The sequence below is a fragment of the Erpetoichthys calabaricus genome, chromosome 4, assembly GCF_900747795.2.
Source record: "Erpetoichthys calabaricus chromosome 4, fErpCal1.3, whole genome shotgun sequence".
NCBI classification, from domain to species: Eukaryota; Metazoa; Chordata; class Cladistia; order Polypteriformes; family Polypteridae; genus Erpetoichthys; species Erpetoichthys calabaricus.
This window is the reverse complement of record NC_041397.2, coordinates 127974991-127994131: the sequence shown is the minus strand read 5'-3', so window position 1 is coordinate 127994131 and position 19141 is coordinate 127974991. Positions and strand designations below refer to the sequence as shown.

The window sequence follows — 19141 nt, the reverse complement described above, 5'->3', positions numbered from 1 at the left end:
TTTTGAGCTTCATGGCAAAGGCTATGAATACTTATGTACATGTGCTTTCTCAATTTTTTTATTTTTAATAAATTTGCCAAAATCTCAAGTAAACTTTTTTCACATTGTCATTATGGGGTGTTGTTTTGTAGAATTCTGAGGAAAAAAATGAATTTAATCCATTTTGGAATAAGGCTATAACATAACAAAATGTGGAAAAGTGATGCGCTGTGAATACTTTCCGGATGCACTGTAGAACCCTTATCCTTATCTGAGTTCACATCTGTTATAGCACTTCTTCATTTGAAAACAGCGGTGTCAGATCGGGGGAAGTGCGAAAGTGACTGAGAGAATAAAACGGGGAGGGGGGGGGTTAGAGATAACCTTTAAGTGTACAGTAATCCCTCCTCCATCGCGGGGGTTGCGTTCCAGACCCCCCCGCGAAAGGTGAAAATCCGCGAAGTAGAAACCATATGTTTATATGGTTATTTTTATATTGTCATGCTTGGGTCACAGATTTGCACAGAAACACAGGAGGTTGTAGAGAGACTGGAACGTTATTCAAACACTGCAAACAAACATTTGTCTCTTTTTCAAAAGTTTAAACTGTGCTCCACAACAAGACAGAGAAGACAGTTCTGTCTCACAATTAAAAGAATGAAAACATATCTTCCTCTTCAAAGGAGTGCGGGAGGGAGAGAGAAAAAAGCAAACAGTCAAAAATCAATAGGACTGTTTGGCTTTTAAGTATGCGAAGCACCACCGGACAAAGTAGCTGCAAGGAAGGGAGCAAGCATTTTTCAGCATTTTTTAGAAGAGTGTCCATATCCTCTAGGCCAGTATGCAAACAGCCCCTCTGCTCACACCCCCTCTGTCAGAGCAAGCGAGAGAGAGGAAAGCAAACAATCAAAAATCAATACGTGCTGTTTGATCTTTTAAGTATGCAAAGCACCATGCGGGAAGCATATCGCTTGCAAAGCAGCCACATGTAAGCCCAGCAAAGAAGGGAGCACTGTGAAGGTAATCTTTCAGCGTTTTTTGAGGAGCGGCCGTGTCCTCTAGGGGTGCGAACAGCCACTGTGCTCACAGTATATTTGAGGAGTTTTATTTAATGCATAATACGCGCTGTGGTTGGGTAGCTTCTCAGCCATCTGCCAAATAGTGTCCCTTGTATGAAATCAAATGGACAAACCAACTGAGGAAGCGTGTATCAGAAATTAAAAGACCCATTGTCCGCAGAAATCCGCGAACCAGCAAAAAATCCGCGATATATATTTAAATATGCTTACATATAAAATCCGCGATAGAGTGAAGCCGCGAAAGTCGAAGCGCGATTTAGCGAGGGATTACTGTACTATAAATTTACATCAGCTGTTACAGACTCAAATCAAATTTATGTTTTCATAGTATAATAGTAAGAATAAGAGCAGCTCACTACTCAAAATGGTAATTTTGGGAAGCTGCCGGGCTCGAACCCGTGTCTTCTTGATTGTGAGTCAGCAGTTCTTACCACTGCACCACCCAAGCAGTCACGTCAGCATCATACCCTAACCAGATTTCATTCCTTCTGTTATATTTATAATAAAAGCACACTTGTTATACGTGTACCTTTTGTGAAATTGTTTATTTGATATTTGGACTTCACCCTTCACGCATTATACACTTCATGTCAAAATATTGTCGTTAGTATGATAACATGAAAAAAGTTTTATTTTAGGTTTGTGTTCAATATTTCATGTCATCCTACATTTACATACTGTAGATTATTGTAGACACAGAACACACATGAAATGCAGGTGGTGTTCCAAATAACGATATACTATTTACCATATACAACTCCAGGGACCTCACACCCAGATGAACAAGACATGGGCTAGGAGGACTTTTTGCACAAGCTGTGCTGCATTTGGGGTGTCATGAGATAGCAGGCTGCTTGCTGCTTGTGCTGATCGACACATTTACAAAACAAAAGACAATGATGGAGATGTGAGAAGGAATTTAAGGTGGCCCAGGATTATGAGTTTTTTTCATAGGCTTCAGGGATTCTAGTTTTAAAATGAAACTACGATAAAAAGTAGAGACTGTTCATTTCTTTGTAAGTGAGCAAACATACAAATTCAGCAGGGGATCAAATACTTATTTCCCCTACTGTAGTCTCTGATAGTTGCTTAAGAACTGTCACCCATGCTGTGGTTTTACAACTTTAAGTTTAAATTATCAAATAAATGAGTGCATTAACGCTATGTGATCACTAACTCTTTTGCTTAAAAGCTATGTATAGTGTGTAAAAGACTGTTTTTATACTGTAATATTTTATTACGGTTAGCGATTTTTCGTCTTTCTACACTGCTTTGATACTTGCATGTTGATGTTATAATCGTCTATGAATGCTTTATGTTCCTCTCTAAGTTTGCATTGAAAATTGCATTGACTAACTTGTATATGTTTTATTCTAGGACAGGGACACCCAGAAAATTCAGTGGATAGATCGTTTCATTGAAGAGCTTCGAACTAATGACAAATGGGTCATTCCAGCACTAAAGCAAATACGAGAAATTTGTAGCTTATTTGGAGAAGCCCCACAGAATTTAAGGTACATGCACTGTAACTTTTTAGGTTGGTTTTTAATTACATCTTTTTGCCTCATTCTTTCTTTGGCTATATTTTTTCCTATTGTCACATATTTTATTTATTTATTTTAACCTCTTCCTTTGCAGCCAGACTCAAAGAAGTCCACATGTTTTTTACCGACACGACTTAATAAATCAGCTGCAGCATAATCACGCTCTTGTTACACTAGTGGCAGAAAATCTTTCTGCATACATGGAAAGCATGAGACAGTTTGCCAAAGGTAAGGTTATCTTAGTTTTATTTATTACATTGAATTTATCTTTTTTGAAACCACAAATGTATGCAGTGTTACCAATTTGTATAAAAGGAAATGCATACTTAATGAGTTGGCATGCAGTTTTAGAGTTATTAAGCACCTAGTCTCCAATTTTAAGGTTACAAGGTTGATTTCTGCCTCTTTACTGTTAAGCTCAAAAGTGTCACTTAGGCATTTGTGGCCCTACCTGCAAAAATATATATTTAAAAAGTTTTGAAATATAGTGGTAAGGATGATGCTTGTGATACTTTATCATATGATTTCTTGGCTGTGCATTTAGGAGGGATTTCCACATTTCATAATAAAACCCCAAAATGCATTAATCTCTGCCTATTAGTACTAGGGTATAGTGAGAAGTCAAGCAAAATGACCTTTTATTGGCTAACTAAAAGGAATACAATATGCAAGCTTTCAAGGCAACTCGGGCCCCTTCTTCAGGCAAGATGTAATTACACAGAATGTGTGCCTCATTCTAACTGTTTTCCCATTATCCTCTGCTTTCCATCCATTTTTATTTTATTATTTATTCACATTATTTCAAGGCATGATCTGTCAATTTCCATTTCAACTGTTGGAGAAGAAATTCCACATACCTATAAAATGTAGAACATCTATATTCATTCTGAAGCTCGCTAAACTGCCCCTTGTCATGAAATATGATTGTAGCCATTGGTTTTGAGCCAAGAGGCAGACTGATTTTTAGAAACTTATGTATTGATGTAGTAACAGGAGCAGTAAAGAGATAAAAATAAGTGCTCTTTCTGTATAGCTTGTGTGTGTCTGATTCATCTGTGCAGAAACAGTCAAAAAGAGGCATCACAGGAACATATTTGGCTCCTTTGGAAACATCCTTATTGCGAGTAACTAAAAAGTCAATGATTAAAATCCATGCTTAGTTTGAGTATAATGAAGAAAAGTCTTAACACAGGGGTTAGAAATTATAGATTTACATTAAAAGAAGAAATTTCTTAGCAACGCTACTGCAGAATGTCAGTTTGTCTAAGTATGTGTAACCTAGCAATTGGTTTTTAAGATGGAATTAATTAAAATGGTAGCTAGTGGCTATTGCTTTATGCTGTACAATAAAGGTCATGCTTTGCATTACTCTTGGGAGGGGTGGACAACAAAAGTTTTTTCTCTGCTAAACTGTTTGATGTTTTTAAAACTGAACTGTCTTTCATAATGCATAACAATTTAAATAGCTAAGGTCCCCGTGGCCATTTGAGTGGATACAGTTACTTCAAAGAGACTTACATCAACCTGATGGGCAGCAGTATTAAGAGGAATATACTTTATTGGAGCAGTTTATGTTGTAAATGTTCATTTTCACCAAGAACAACAAAGGGGTACATTGCTATACTCGTGTCAGGTGATTTCTTACGTGCTTTAATCATAGTTAACACCAGCTACACTCCTATTAGTTTGAATCACCAGGATCACATTTGACTGACAGGTGCCAGTGGGTTTTAAAGGTGGCAGTGGCCAAAGGGAAGGCATATGTATGGTCAAAGTAAAATGACTTTTAGGCAGCCTTGAAGATATTTTGGTAATATTCAAAACATGTTCATTGCACAGGTAAGCATGATGCACCTGCTCCAGGTGAAGTTCAGTTACTGGTAAATCTTGTTAATGAATGTGGGTATTTTAGAAAAACTGTCAAAACTTTCTGAAACCATGTTTTAACTTTGTTATTATGGTTTCAGTGTAAATTGGTGGGCCAAAATGGCAAAACTGTACAGCACTAGGTGAAGGGGTATGACTACTTTGTCATTGCCTTGTATTAGTGCTGTTACAGCACGTCGACATAATTGACATAGTCGATTATATAAATACGCTGGTTGGTGTAGCATACGTCAGTGCATCACATTTTTACCATTTTCAAGAGATCAACATGGCAGGACATAGTACATGTGCAGGTCATTCATGTAAAAGACTGCACTCTTCTAAAATATGGGAGTACTTTAAACAAAAGCCAAATATGGTATTCTGTACACTCTGCAAATGTGAAATGGCATATCATAGCAGCACAACACCTATGTAGGAGCATCTAAGGCGGAAGTATTCTGGAGTTCTCTATGAAGACTCTGCCATGTTTCTAATTAGTTTTATTAGTTCTGATTGGTAAATCACTGCACTCTACAATCATTTATTTTCCTGAGCATAGTAGTAGTAGGCTAGTGCTAAGTCACAAGACTTTTTGTTTGTTTGGAAGAAGCTTATACTTGGTTACGGGGTCTAAAAGTAGCATGTGGTATTATAGAAGTAACGTATAATAAGCAGAATAACATATTGTTGGCTAGTGATTATCTTGAGGTTCAGGATTCATTACTCTCGCTTTATATTAGTTAGCTGTTATCGATATGGCATACATATATATATTGTACTCCATGTGACTCCTGTGGCACAGATGTCTGCAGAAACTGTAAAATAACCACCAATATACTATGATCTATGTGTTAATGATTTATATTTCTGTCCCAGCAACATCAACTCTTCGGGGTGCCTTTTTTCAGCAGCAAGGGAATATTGTGGCAAAGGAAAGAGCAAGTCTGACTGTAGAACATCTAGACATGCTTGCATTCCTCCACTGTAATGCCTAACGTAATCCTGCTTTCTCTGTGGCTCAGGATAGCTTGACTGATGGGGAAAGGGAAAAAAGTACTTTCTGTGTTGAACCAATTCAGATTGTCCATGTTTTTGATTTATAATCTGAAGTGTTACTTGAATTGATAAGTTTTGTTCAAGTGTTACTTAACTCTTTTAGGGCTAATTTTTTTTTTGTTTCTTTTCTCCCAGGGCTGAATATTTTTCCAAAAACTAACTTTTTTTAAAAAAAGAACACAAAGCAATTGAAATCAACAAAAAATATTTACTTTTGACAAATGTTACTGTCTTGTTGTATGAGCCTGCATACTCTATGATTTCACATACATATCACATACATTTTACACAGCAAAGTCCTGCAAAGTCTGATCTCGCTCAAAGCAGCCAATTTCAGTCATTGCCACATTGCACTGCTTACAATATGCACAGACAAATCACAGCCAGGCTGATAAAATTGTTTTTATGTTGGTTCCACAATGTCAAGCAGGGGCTGAACTTTATGCATGGCGTTATAGCCTGGCTCACCCCATGGGATTTGCTTCTGTTTATTACAGAAGTGAATAAAACTTTGCAGCATCACGTACCTATCATCATGCTGCATAACCTGTCCAAAGCCACCAGGGGACAAAGCACGTTTGGCCCAATGCTCCCTGAAGTTATATCACCAGTTCTGTCCCATCTCTATTTGTTATGTCACAGTGCGCATCATCTTGTCTTTTGTTGTGAGTTTCCACTTTGAAAAACGAGAATGCGATGCAAGCGCAGCCTGCGATTCAAAACATTTCTCTGCCTACCTGTTTGTCTCATCTGACAGTAGCTGAAAAGCAGCATCAGGAGAGAGCAGCTTGAAGTAGTTCAGCAGTTGGTGATCTGTCGTGTCCAACAGCAAGCCATGCCGTCTTGTGAAGTCCGGTAGCCCACGGATCAATGTCTGTGTATTCCTCCCACGCGAACCTTGCCGTAGATGCATCGGCTGCGTGAATGCGCTAAGCTGGCAGCGGATCAGCTGGCGCGGCATCGGCTGGTGTCCGATCAGCTGATGCCGGCTTCTCACTCTCTTGTTCGATCTCCTGATCACTATCAATAAAATCCGATTCTGAAAAATCAGAGTCTGACTCAGCAATAATGCGCAAAACATCGTCTGCCGAGTGTTTTCTTTTCTGCACTCGCTTCGCTCCCTTGTGACATGTCAATGCCATCTTGCCATTGTTTACATTTTGCAACTCACGCACACGTAAGGATTAGTTGCCGAGTCAACGAGTCTAGCATTCCTCCAAGCACAGAGGGAATGCCTGCGACGTGACAGTGAGTTTTGTCGCCATTAACAGCTGATTGTCGCCCTCTATCCCTGGATGTCGACTTTTGTCGACATTCGCCCTCAACCCCTCCTGTAGACAAAAGTCAACATCCGCCCTAAAAGAGTTAAAATGAACTTTGCACTAATGCTGGACTGATGAACAGATTGCTTGCATTTTTGCACTTATGTTGTACTGCTAAGCAGATCTGATCTGTGACATCTGATTCAAACTGCGGTACTTTTGTTATCAAATGTTTTTTGTGAACTGAAATTATATTGATCTGGAAAGAGTTTTGTGGTTGCATTCTTTTTGGCACTTTATTACACAACATGTGTTGATATTCTAATGCTAAAAGTTTTTCATGTTTACTTTGTGGTATTTGTTAGATATTTAATGGAGTAGTCAAAGATATTATTTTGAAAAACAAGTTAGTTGTTAGATAAGTCAATCAACTGAAAAAATAATTACTACACTAGTAGATGCAAAGGGTAAGGATGTACCTAACGTATTTAAGTTCTCTAGGTTAAATGTTTTCTGCACCTAACATTTTGTTTATTTTCTGCCTTTTTAATCCTAATAGCATGTCTTTTTGTACAATTTACATTTTAATAAAGATTCCAATAACACAATCTCTGCTGGACTATTTATTACTAGGATGTGGTGGTATAGATTTATGCATATGTGATAATTAATGAACTCTATGAAAACTCTATAAAAAATGTAGAGAAATGTATACCAAATCACAAGTTTCATTATCAACAGTGAAATGTAAAACTGTTAATTACTTTATTGTCACCAATATCATGTCTGAAAGCTTCTATTTGAATGAAAGTCTTAGAAGCATGGCATGCTCATGTATTCTTTGTATGGCATGAGCAAAGATTTCATTGCTTATATTTTTTCAATGAACTGAACGCTTGAATTAAGCAAGACATTATCTTATATTTAACCACCCAACACACCTAAATTTTCGTACCCAAAATTCAGTGGTTATTACTCCTTTATTGCAGTAAAGGAGCTGTAATGCCCGAGGAGTAGCGAATACAACACTTCACATTTTTAACACTAGAATCCCTGAAGCCTACGAAAAAAGTTTTAATGCCGAGCCACTTTAAATTCCTTTGTACCTCTTCATCAATGGCTTTGTTTTGCAAATGTATCAGTCAACACAAGCAGCCTGCTATCCCATCTCCCACCGATGCAGCTGAAGTGAGACGCAAAATTCTCAAGAGTCTGTTTATCTGGGTGTGAAGTGCCTGGAATTATATTGGGTAAATAATATATTGTTATTTGGAACACATGAATTTCATGTGTATTCCATGTCTACAACGATCTGGGTAAATGTAGGATGACAGGAAATATGAGGCAAGAAATGTTGAATATATAACTAAAAGTTTTTTCATTTTATAGTGGTAATGACAAAATGTTTACATGAAGTGTATAATGTGTAAAGACAAGTCTAAATATCAAGTACACACTTTCACAAAAGGTACAAATATAACAAAACACGTGCACTTTTATTCAAGATTATAACCGAAGAAAAAGAAATTGGGTTAGGATATGTTGCTGATATGATTGCTTGGCTGGCTTTTTTAGAAGTAACATACAGTGGAACCTCGGGTCACGACCGTAATTTGTTCCAAAATTTGGTCATGATCCAAAGTAATTTCCCCCATAGGATTGTATGTAAATACAATTAATCCATTCCAGGCCGTACGAGCTGTATGTAAATATATATATATTTTTAAAGATTTTTAAGCACAAAAATAGTTAATTATACCATAGAATGTACAGTGTAATAGTAAACTAAATGTTTACTTACTTACTTCTGCTTGGGCTGTCTCGCTCGCTGCACAGGGTAAGACTGAACACGTGCGGAAATCATCGGCGCATATGAACCGGAAGGGAAACTGGCTTGTTCGTCACCCAAGTGTGTGGTCATGAACAGATGCAAAAGTTTGGCCAACCTTTTGGTCGTTACCCGATTTGTACGTGGTCTGAGACATTCGTGACCTGATGTTCCACTGTATAAATGTTTTTCATATAAAGACCATCAAAAAAACATAATCGCAAACAGAACTTTGCATGATAACTTGACAAGCTTTGTAGGCCCTGCTGTTTCATTGAAGGACGTGTTTGGCAGATTCACTAGCAGGATGACGCCCAACCTCTTGCTGCATCCAAATGGTGCCATCTTTTGCCTTTACTCTTGATGCAGCTACATTGTTCTTATGTGTGACTGGACATTTCTTGCGGGGAGGGCTTCTGTTCTCTTTCTCTGATGTAGAACCCTCATCCTTATTTGAGTTCACTTGTGTTATACCACATCTTTATTTGAAAACTAACAGTGTCAGATCGGGGGAGCATGAACGTGACTGAGAGAATAAGCCTGAATAATAATAATAAAAAAAAAAAAAAAAAAAAAAAGCTAACCTTTACAAGTACTATAAATTTACACCGGGTGTTACAGATTGAAATCAAATGTATTTTTTTACTCTATAATAGTAACAATAAGTGCAGCTCACTACTCAAAATGGTAAATGCAGGAAGGACCCAGTATCGAAGCCACAACCTCTTGATTATGAGACAGCAATTCTTACCTCTGCACCAGCCAAATAAATGATCGTGTCAGCATCATACCCTAAACCCAACATTTTGCGAAAGTGTTTGATATTTATACTTCAGTCTTCACAATTATACACTTCTTGTTAGCATTTTGTCATTGCATGAAAAATGTTTGTTTTAGCTACGTGTTCAACATTTCTTTCCTCGCATTTCCTGTCATCCTCACAACTAGATAAACAGACCTGTGCTAGGAGAACTTTTTGTTCGACTTGAACTGCATCAGTGGGGGATGTGATAACAGGCTGCTTGCTGTTTGTGCTGATTGACACATTTGCAAAACAAATATGCTGATGAGGAGGTGCGAGGGAATTTAAGGTGGCTCAGCATTATGACTTTTTTTGTAGGCTTCAGGGATTCTAGTGTTAAATGATTAAAAGCATTTGTTTACACCTATATCAACTAAATTAAACATAAAAAAATTGTGGTACAGTGCATCCGAAAAGTATTCACAGCGCATCACTTTTTGCACATTTTGTTATGTTACAGCCTTATTCCAAAATGGATTAAATTCATTTTTTTCCTCAGAATTCTACACACAACACCCCATGATGACAACGTGAAAAAAGTTTATTTGAGGTTTTTGCAAATTTATTAAAAATAAAAAAAACTGAGAAATCACATGTACATAAGTATTCACAGCCTTTGCTCAATACTTTGTCGATGCACCTTTGGCAGCAATTACAGCCTCAAGTCTTTTTGAATATGATGCCACAAGCTTGGCACACCTATCCTTGGCCAGTTTCACCCATTCCTCTTTGCAGCACCTCTCAAGCTCCATCAGGTTGGATGGGAAGTGTCGGTGCACAGCCATTTTAAGATCTCTCCAGAGATGTTCAATCGGATTCAAGTCTGGGCTCTGGCTGGGTCACTCAAGGACATTCACAGAGTTGTCCTGAAGCCACTCCTTTGATATCTTGGCTGTGTGCTTAGGGTCGTTGTCCTGTTGAAAGATGAACCGTCGCCCCAGTCTGAGGTCAAGAGCGCTCTGGAGCAGGTTTTCATCCAGGATGTCTCTGTACATTGCTGCAGTCATCTTTCCCTTTATCCTGACTAGTCTCCCAGCCCGTGCCGCTGAAAAACATCCCCACAGTATGATGCTACCACCACCATGCTTCACTGTAGGGATGGTATTGGCCTGGTGATGAGTGGTGCCTGGTTTCCTCCAAACGTGATGCCTGGCAATCACACCAAAGAGTTCAATCTTTGTCTCATCAGACCAGAGAATTTTCTTTCTCATGGTCTGAGAGTCCTTCAGGTGCCTTTTGGCAAACTCCAGGCAGGCCGCCATGTGTCTTTTACTAAGGAGTGGCTTCCGTCTGGCCACTCTACCATACAGGCCTGATTGGTGGATTGCTGCAGAGATGTTTGTCCTTCTGGAAGGTTCTCCTCTCTCCACAGAGGACCATGGACCATGGTTCTTGGTCACCTCCCTGACTAAGGCCCTTCTTCCCCGATCGCTCAGTTTAGATGGCCAGCCAGCTCTAGGAAGAGTCCTGGTGGTTTCAAACTTCTTCCACTTACGAATGATGGAGGCCACTGTGCTCATTGGGACCTTCAAAGCAGCAGAAATTTTTCCATAATTTTTCCATAACCTTCCCCAGATTTGTGCCTCGAGACAATCCTATCTCGGAGGTCTTTGACTTCATGCTTGGTTTGTGCTCTGACATGAACTGTCAACTGTGGGACCTTATATAGACAGGTGTATGCCTTTCCAAATCCTGTCCAATCAACTGAATTTACCACAGCTGGACTCCCAATTAAGCTGCAGAAACATCTCAAGGGTGATCAGGGGAAACAGGATGCACCTGAGCTCAATTTCGAGCTTCATGGCAAAGGCTGTGAATACTTATGTACATGTGCTTTCTCATTTTTTTTATTTTTAATAAATTTGCAAAAATCTTAAGTAAACTTTTTTCACGTTGTGATTATGGGGTGTTGTGTGTAGAATTCTGAGGAAGAAAATGTATTTAATCCATTTTGGAATAAGGCTGTAACATAACAAAATGTGGAAAAGTGATGCGCTGTGAATACTTTCCGGATGCACTGTACCTGACTGTGGCCTACTGTGAACCATAGTTAGGGCTTTGTCATGGTCTTGTGTGTGCATTTCAGTCAGCACACCATCCTTAACACAGTTAAGATTTATTTGAACAGAATATTTTATATAAATGGAAGCCATTTTCAAATAAATAGTTATTAACAAAATACACAACAGTGTATGAATGTGAATTGATCAGTTTTACATTCAAAGCAAAGCTAATACAAAATACTAATTTGTTTGCAACAAAATACTAATTTGTTTGCAAAAAGAAGACAATCTTGTTTTTTTTATTACATCCTTGTTCATTTTGATTGATTCTAATTTTCTGTAGTGTTCATATAAGCTTATAAACACTCATTTGATTAAAGTGCCTGTCAAGGCACGGACTCCACTAGAGTTCTGTGGTATCTGGCACCAAGACATTAGCAGCATATCCTTTCTGTCCTTTAAGTTGTGAGGTAAGGGCCTTGATGGATTGGATTTGTTTTTCTAGAACATCAAACAGATGCTTAATTGATTTGAGATATGAGGAATTTCGAGGCCAAGTCAGCACCTTGAACTGTTTGTCGTCCAGAGCATCACACTGCCTCTGTCAGCTAGCATTCTTCCCATTGTATATCCTGCTGCCGTCTCTTTCTCAAGTAAATGATGAATGTTAACATGTTGTATAAGAAAGCATGATTAATCAGACCAGGCCACCTTCTTCCATTGCTTCATGGTCCAGTTCTGATGCTGACATGCCCATTTTAGTCACTTTTAGTGATGATCAGGGGGTCATTATGGACACTTTTTACTCTTCTGCAGCTAAAATCCCACCTCTCGGCAAACTGTGATGCATTGTGTGTTCTGACAACTTTGTGCTACAGTAACTCTTCTGTTGAATCGGATCAGATGGGCTAGCCTTCACTCCCCATGCACATCAGTGAATTTTGGGCGCCCATGACCCTGTTGCTTGTGTCTTTCCTGGGACCACTTTTAGATGGTAGCAATTTCTACACCCCACAAAATTAGCTGTTTTTGAGATTGGTTGACCCAGATGTTTAGGTACACCAGTTTGTCCCTTGTCAAAGTCGCTCTGAACCTTACACTTGCCCATTTTTCTTCCTTCAAATGCATCACCTTCAAGCATAGTCACTTTCCCAGGTGTGTAGTACTTGACTATAATGGATACTGTTATTCCTTATTAAATTGATGGACCTTCTCTTTGTTTCATTTTTGTGACAGTGGAAATTTGGTGCACGACTCCAGGCCTCAAACCAGTTTTCTTACACTCAAAAGCAGTCATCAAGACTATTTGATGGTATTGGTTTTGTGGTTTAATTTTTTTATACTCTGAATTGTCTTGTTTTGTATCTCATCTTATTGTAAGTGAGAACAGCTTTATGCAATACATTATTTTGTAACTAACTTGATTTTTTTTTTGTTCCATCCAGATCATACAGATTATGATCCACAGACTGTTCGAGTGGGTAGTCGGTATAGCCATGTTCAGGAAGTACAGGAAAGATTAAATTTCTTAAGGTATGTTAAATGGACATTAAATATTTTCTCTGTGTTCATATTTGTAAGTAAATTTGGAATATTTTGTGTTCTCATTTAATTTTATAATTTTCAGTCCTCAGTTCAAGTAATAGTTTTATTGCCACCACTTTTAATATGTAATGATTGTTACAGACTTTTATATTCAGAATATCTTTTATTTGCTCTCAATAAATACAATGCAAAGTTGACTGACTGATTCACTCACTTATCAACAAAAACACTATTGTCCTATTAGTTTAAAAGCTGAAATTTGGCAAGATGGTACATCTACTGCAGTAGGTATCCACAAAAAAATTACATTTCTGTATTCTTATACAGTTAGGTCCATAAATACTTGGACAGAGACAACTTGTTTCTAATTTTGGTTCTGTACATTACCACAATGAATTTTAAATTAAACAACTCAGATGCAGTTGTAGTGCAGACTTTCAGCTTTAATTCAGTATGGTGAACAAAACAATTGCATAAAAATATGAGGCATCTAAAGTATTTTTTTAACACAATCCCTTCATTTCAGGGGCTCAAAAGTAATTGGACAAATTAAATAACTGGAAATAAAATGTTCATTTCTAATACTTGGTTGAAAACCCTTTGCTGGCAATGACAGCCTGAAGTCTTGAACTCATGGACATCACCAGATGCTGGGTTTCCTCCTTTGTAATTTTCTGCCAGGCCTTTACTGCAGCGGCTTTCAGTTGCTGTTTGTTTGTGGGCCTTTCTGTCTGAACTTTAGTCTTCAACATGTGAAGTGCAAGCTCAGTTGGGTTAAGATCAGGTGATTGACTTGGCCATTCAAGAATTTTCCACTTCTTTGCTTTAATAAACTCCTGGGTTGCTTTGGCTGTATGTTTTGGGTCATTGTCCATCTGTATCATGAAACTCCGCCCAATCAATTTGACTGCATTTAGCTAGATTTGAGCAGACAGTATGTCTCTGAACACCACAGAATTCATTCGGCTGCTTCTGTCCTGTGTCACATCATCAATAAACATTAGTGTCCCAGTGCCACTGGCAGCCATGCACGCCCAAGCCATCACACTGCCTCCACCGTGTTTTACAGATGATGTGGTATTCTTTGGATAATGAGCTGTTCCACTCCTTCTCCATATTTTTTTCTTGCCATCATTCTGGTAGAGGTTGATCTTGGTTTCATCTGTCCAAAGAATGTTTTTCCAGAACTGTGGTGGCTTTTTTAGATGTTCTTTAGCAAAGTCCAATCTAGCCTTTCTATTCTTGAGGTTTATGAGTGGTTTGCACCTTGCAGTGTACCCTCTGTATTTACTTTCATGCAGTCTTCTCTTTATGGTAGACTTGGATATCGATACGCCTACCCCGTGGAGAGTGTTGTTCACTTGGTTGGCAGTTGTGAAGGGGTTTCTCTTCACCATGGAAATGATTCTGCGATCATCCACCACTGCCGTCTTCTGTGGACGTCCAGGTCTTTTTGCGTTGTTGAGTTCACCAGTGCTTGCTTTCTTTCTCAGGATGTACCAAACTGTAGATTTTGCCACTCGTAATATTGTAGCAATTTCTCGAATGGGCTTTTTTCTGTTTTCGCAGCTTAACTCTTTTAGGGCGGATGTCGACTTTTGTCGACAGGAGGGGTTGAGGGAGAATGTCGACAAAAGTCGACATCCAGGGATAGAGGGCGACAATCAGCTTGTAATGGCAACAAAACTCACTGTCACGTCACAGGCATTCCCTCTGTGCTTGGAGGAATGCTAGACTCATTGACTCGGCAACTAATCCTTGCATGTGCGTGAGTTGCAAAATGTAAACAAAGGCAAGATGGCATCGACATGTCACAAGGGAGCGAAGCGAGTGCAGAAAAGAAAACACTCGGCAGACGATGTTTTGCGCATTATTGCTGAGTCAGACTCTGATTTTTCAGAATCGGATTTTATTGACAGTTATCAGGAGATCGAGCAAGAGAGTGAGAAGCCGGCATCAGCTGATCCGACACCAGCCGATGCCACGCCAGCTGATCGGCTACCGGCTGAGCGCATTCGCGCAGCCGATGCACGTACAGCAAGGTTCGCATGGGTGGAATACCCAGACATTGATCCGTGGAAGCCGAACTGGCTACCGGACATCAAAAGACAGCATGATTGCTGTTGGACACGACAGATCACCAGCTGCTGGACTACTTCATGCTGCTCTCTCCTGATGCTGCTTTTCAGCTACTGTCAGATGAGACAAACAGGTAGGCAGAGAAATTTTTTTAATTGCGGGCTGTGCTTGCAAAGTGGAAACCCACAACAAAAGACGAGATGAAGGGCGTTGTGGCATTACAAATAGAGATGGGACTGAACTGGTGATATAACTTCAGGGAACATTGGTCCAAACGTGCTTTGTCCCCTGGTGGCGTTGGAGGGTTATGCAGCGTGATGATAGGTACGTGATGCTGCAAAGTTTTATTCACTTCTGTAATAAATAGAAGCAAATCCCAACAGGTGAGACAGGCTATAACACCATGCATAAAGTTCAGCCCCTGCTTGACATTGTGGAACCAACATAGAAACAATTATATCAGCCTGGCCGTGATTTGTCTGTGCATGAATCTATGATAAAATAAAAGGGACGCCTTTTTTTCTGCAAATATATGCCAGACAAGCCCACAAAGTATGGCATACAGGATTTTGTACTGGCAGAAGCAAACACTGGTTTCTGCCTGAAGTAATTACATATACAGGAAAGTATTTCTTTCAAAGAGAGAACTGTCCCTTGACTAGTCAGGTTGTGCTGGAGCTGCTTCAGGGCTATGAACATTTGGGTCATGTTGTGTACATTTGGACAATTTATATACATGCCCAGAATTGTGCATGGAGCTACAGAGCAGAGGAATTGGAGCTTGTGGCACTGTGAGGGTGAACAGGAGACACATGGCTTCACAGTTGAAGCCAGAGAGGCTGAAGATGAAAAGAGGTGACAATACGGTTTTCATGCGGGCAGAAAACTTGGTGGCAGTGGCATGGCACAATGGCAAATGGGTGACTTGTCTCTCTACAGTACACACTAACAATATATGTGAGAAAGTGCAGCAACAGACAATTGAAAAGTAGGCACCAAAGCAATACATATTGTAAGCAGTGCGGTGTGGCAATGACTGAAATTGGCTGCTTTGAGGAAGATCAGACTTTGCAGGACTTTGCTGTGTAAAATGTATGTGATATGTATGTGAAATCATACAGTATGCAGGCTCATACAACATGCAAGACAGTAAGATTTGTCAAAAGTAAATATTTTTTGTTGATTTGATATGTTAATCAATTGCTTTGTGTTCTTTTTAAAAAAAAAAGTTAGTTTTTGAAAAAATATTCAGCCCTGGGAGGAAAGAAACAAACAAAAAAAATTGATAATGACATAACGACGGACTTGCCCACACCTGCCCATGAAATAGCCTTTGAGTCAATTGTCCAATTACTTTTGAGCCCCTGAAATGAAGGGATTGTGTTAAAAAAATGCTTTAGTTGCCTCACATTTTTATGCAATCGTTTTGTTCACCCCACTGAATTAAAGCTGAAAGTCTGCACTTCAGCTGCATCTGAGTTGTTTCATTTAAAATGAATTGTGGTAATGTACAGAACCAAAATTAGAAAAAAGTTGTCTCTGTCCAAATATTTATGGCCCTAACTGTATTTAGGGGTACACCCCCACGACCATAGAAAATCTAAAAAAAAAAAAAAAACAAAATCTCAAATGTTTTGATAAATTTAATTGAAATGTTATGATGTTATAGAAATAAAAATTAGCTAGCTGTGCTGAGAGCATGCTTTATACAAACAAATGGGCTATGTGAATGGCATTAGTAACAAATGGGATACACTAAAGACTGAAGGCTTGGTGATGCAATTGAGTGGGTGTTTGCACATGAACAAAAAGAGACTTGAAATGTGCATATGCAACTTCCCACATACGTCTGGATTTACAAAATAAATCTTGACTGGTAGCATTACAGATTTTTGACCAATGCATATGCAGCATTCCAGAGAAACTGGAAAATGCAGCTGATCCATCTAAATGATGGCTCTCAAGCACAATAATGCATACCACTGAGGCATTGTATTGATACGAGAAACTTGTTATACCTAAAAATCGATGTATATGATGCATAGACTGTTGTTTCAGTTACTTTTTAAGAGGGCCAGTGCTACATGTTTGCACTGAAGAACTTGTTTGTTTTTTTGTTATTTTATATTGGCTACTTGATTTTACTTCTCAGGGAACTGGCTGATTAGGCCATCAGTATCTCAGCCAAGCATTACTCCATCATTTCTGCTGTACTGGAAGCCATTAACTGACAGGCAAGGCACTACATCTAGTTTTTGTATGGTATGGGTGTACCTACAGGAAAAAAAGAAACATGGATTTTAAACATAAAAAGGCAGTTTTCAGCAGTGTTCTGTTCACCTAACGTAATCAGAACATTTTAGATTGATAGATAGATAGATACTTTATTCATCCATCCATTTTCCAACCCGCTGAATCCGAACACAGGGTCACGGGGGGTCTGCTGGAGCCAATCCCAGCCAACATAGGGCACAAGGCAGGGAACCAATCCTGGGCAGGGTGCCAACCCACTGCAGGACACACACAAACACACCCACACACCAAGCACACACTAGGGCCAATTTAGAGTCACCAGTCCACCTAACCTGCATGTCTTTGGACCGTGGAAGGAAACCCACGCAGACACGGGGAGAACCCGGGAAGCGAACCCGGGTCTCCTAACTGCGAGGCAGCAGCGCTACCACTGCGCCACCGTGCCGCCCTACTTTATTAATCCCAAGGGGAAATTCACATACTCCAGCAGCAGCGTACTGATAAAGAAACAATATTAAATTAAAGAGTGATAAAAATGCAGGTAAAACAGACAATAAGTTTGTATAATGTTAATGTTTACCCCCCCAGTTGGAACTGAAGAGTCGCATAGTGTGGGGGAGGAACAATCTCCTCAGTCTGTCAGTGGAGCAGGACATCGACAGCAGTCTGTCGCTGAAGCTCCTCTGTCTGGAGATGACACTGTTTAGTGGATGCAGTGGATTCTCCATGATTGACAGGATCCTGCTGAGTGCCCGTCGTTTTACTGCACTTATATTGCAATAAGGGCACCTAGTGCATAATGAAGTGCTTTTGTTAATGTAAGCAGATTCATTTCATTAACACACAAGTCATCCAAGGTATGACTGACAAACATTGTGTCTCAGTGGCTGGGTCAACCCATGAGTCATTTATTTTGAGGCAAAGTACCTTATATAGACATAATGGTGCTGTACATGGTGCCTGACTAGTTGGCCAAGTAATTGTGCTGAACCCTAAGTGTTTCACATGGCCTGAACTATTCGTTGTAACAGCAATCATGTCGTTACATGTGGCAGGTGATAGTAGCTACCTGCTCAAGCAATGGTGCCTTTTCTTAGATCCTCAGGGTGCAGAGGATCTTACTCTCTCATTTGCAGACCACAGTCACATCAGCAACTGTGGTTGGCAGGTTTGACGTACCCTACATGTAGAAGTCACGTAATGTAACATATGCTTTACACTCATACAACCTCAGAATATTTCCAGGTTAACCAGATATGAAATAGTGTGGGTTTGAAGTTGTGTGTCTCTGTGGTATTATTTGTCTTGGAAGCTGTATGTCAGTTTACACCAAAGCAAATGCAGCACAGTCACCCTGCTTAAATATCTACTTACATGAGCATACCACTCCCTTGACTGTTTAAAAAAAAAAAAGAAGAGAAAAAAAAAGCAGCAATGAAGGAGGTGTCACATATTTATGTCTTTTGGTAACTGACCTCAATTACTTTTCTTCCTTGGTTTGTAAGGAGAGGAGCATCACTTTCAGACCATTTTCTGAATCACTAGTCTTAGACACTAACTTGTACAAAATGATGGAGCTTCTTAACCAGTTTCATCTTTGTTACGCCTTACGGGTCAAATTTGCTAACCCAGAAATTTCTCAGGAATAGTACTGAGTGCTTGTATGTGAAATTAGCAGTACACATTCTTGGAATGCCAGACTCTGTTTTGTCTGCATGTTACCTCAACCCATAAATATATACCTAAATCCCTGAAACAGCCTGCATGTGTGTATGTGGCTTTTAAAAACTAGTTTGGTGTTGTAGTTAGCCCTATGCTCCAACTTCCCACTGCACGACCTCC

The 19141-nt window shown here is 39.3% G+C and overlaps 1 protein-coding gene across 3 annotated transcripts in view; it reads left to right on the top strand.

The window, feature by feature from the left end:
- The window catches only part of LOC114651134 (probable ubiquitin carboxyl-terminal hydrolase FAF-X), a 420397-nt gene that overhangs the window by 228919 nt on the left and 172337 nt on the right, over positions 1-19141 (top strand). For all 3 annotated transcript variants that reach the window (XM_051926098.1, XM_051926097.1, XM_051926099.1), the window contains exons 13-15: positions 2436-2572; positions 2697-2830; positions 12868-12955. In XM_051926098.1, coding sequence (XP_051782058.1) covers positions 2436-2572; positions 2697-2830; positions 12868-12955 — 359 coding nt within the window. The remainder of the gene's footprint in view (positions 1-2435; positions 2573-2696; positions 2831-12867; positions 12956-19141) is intronic.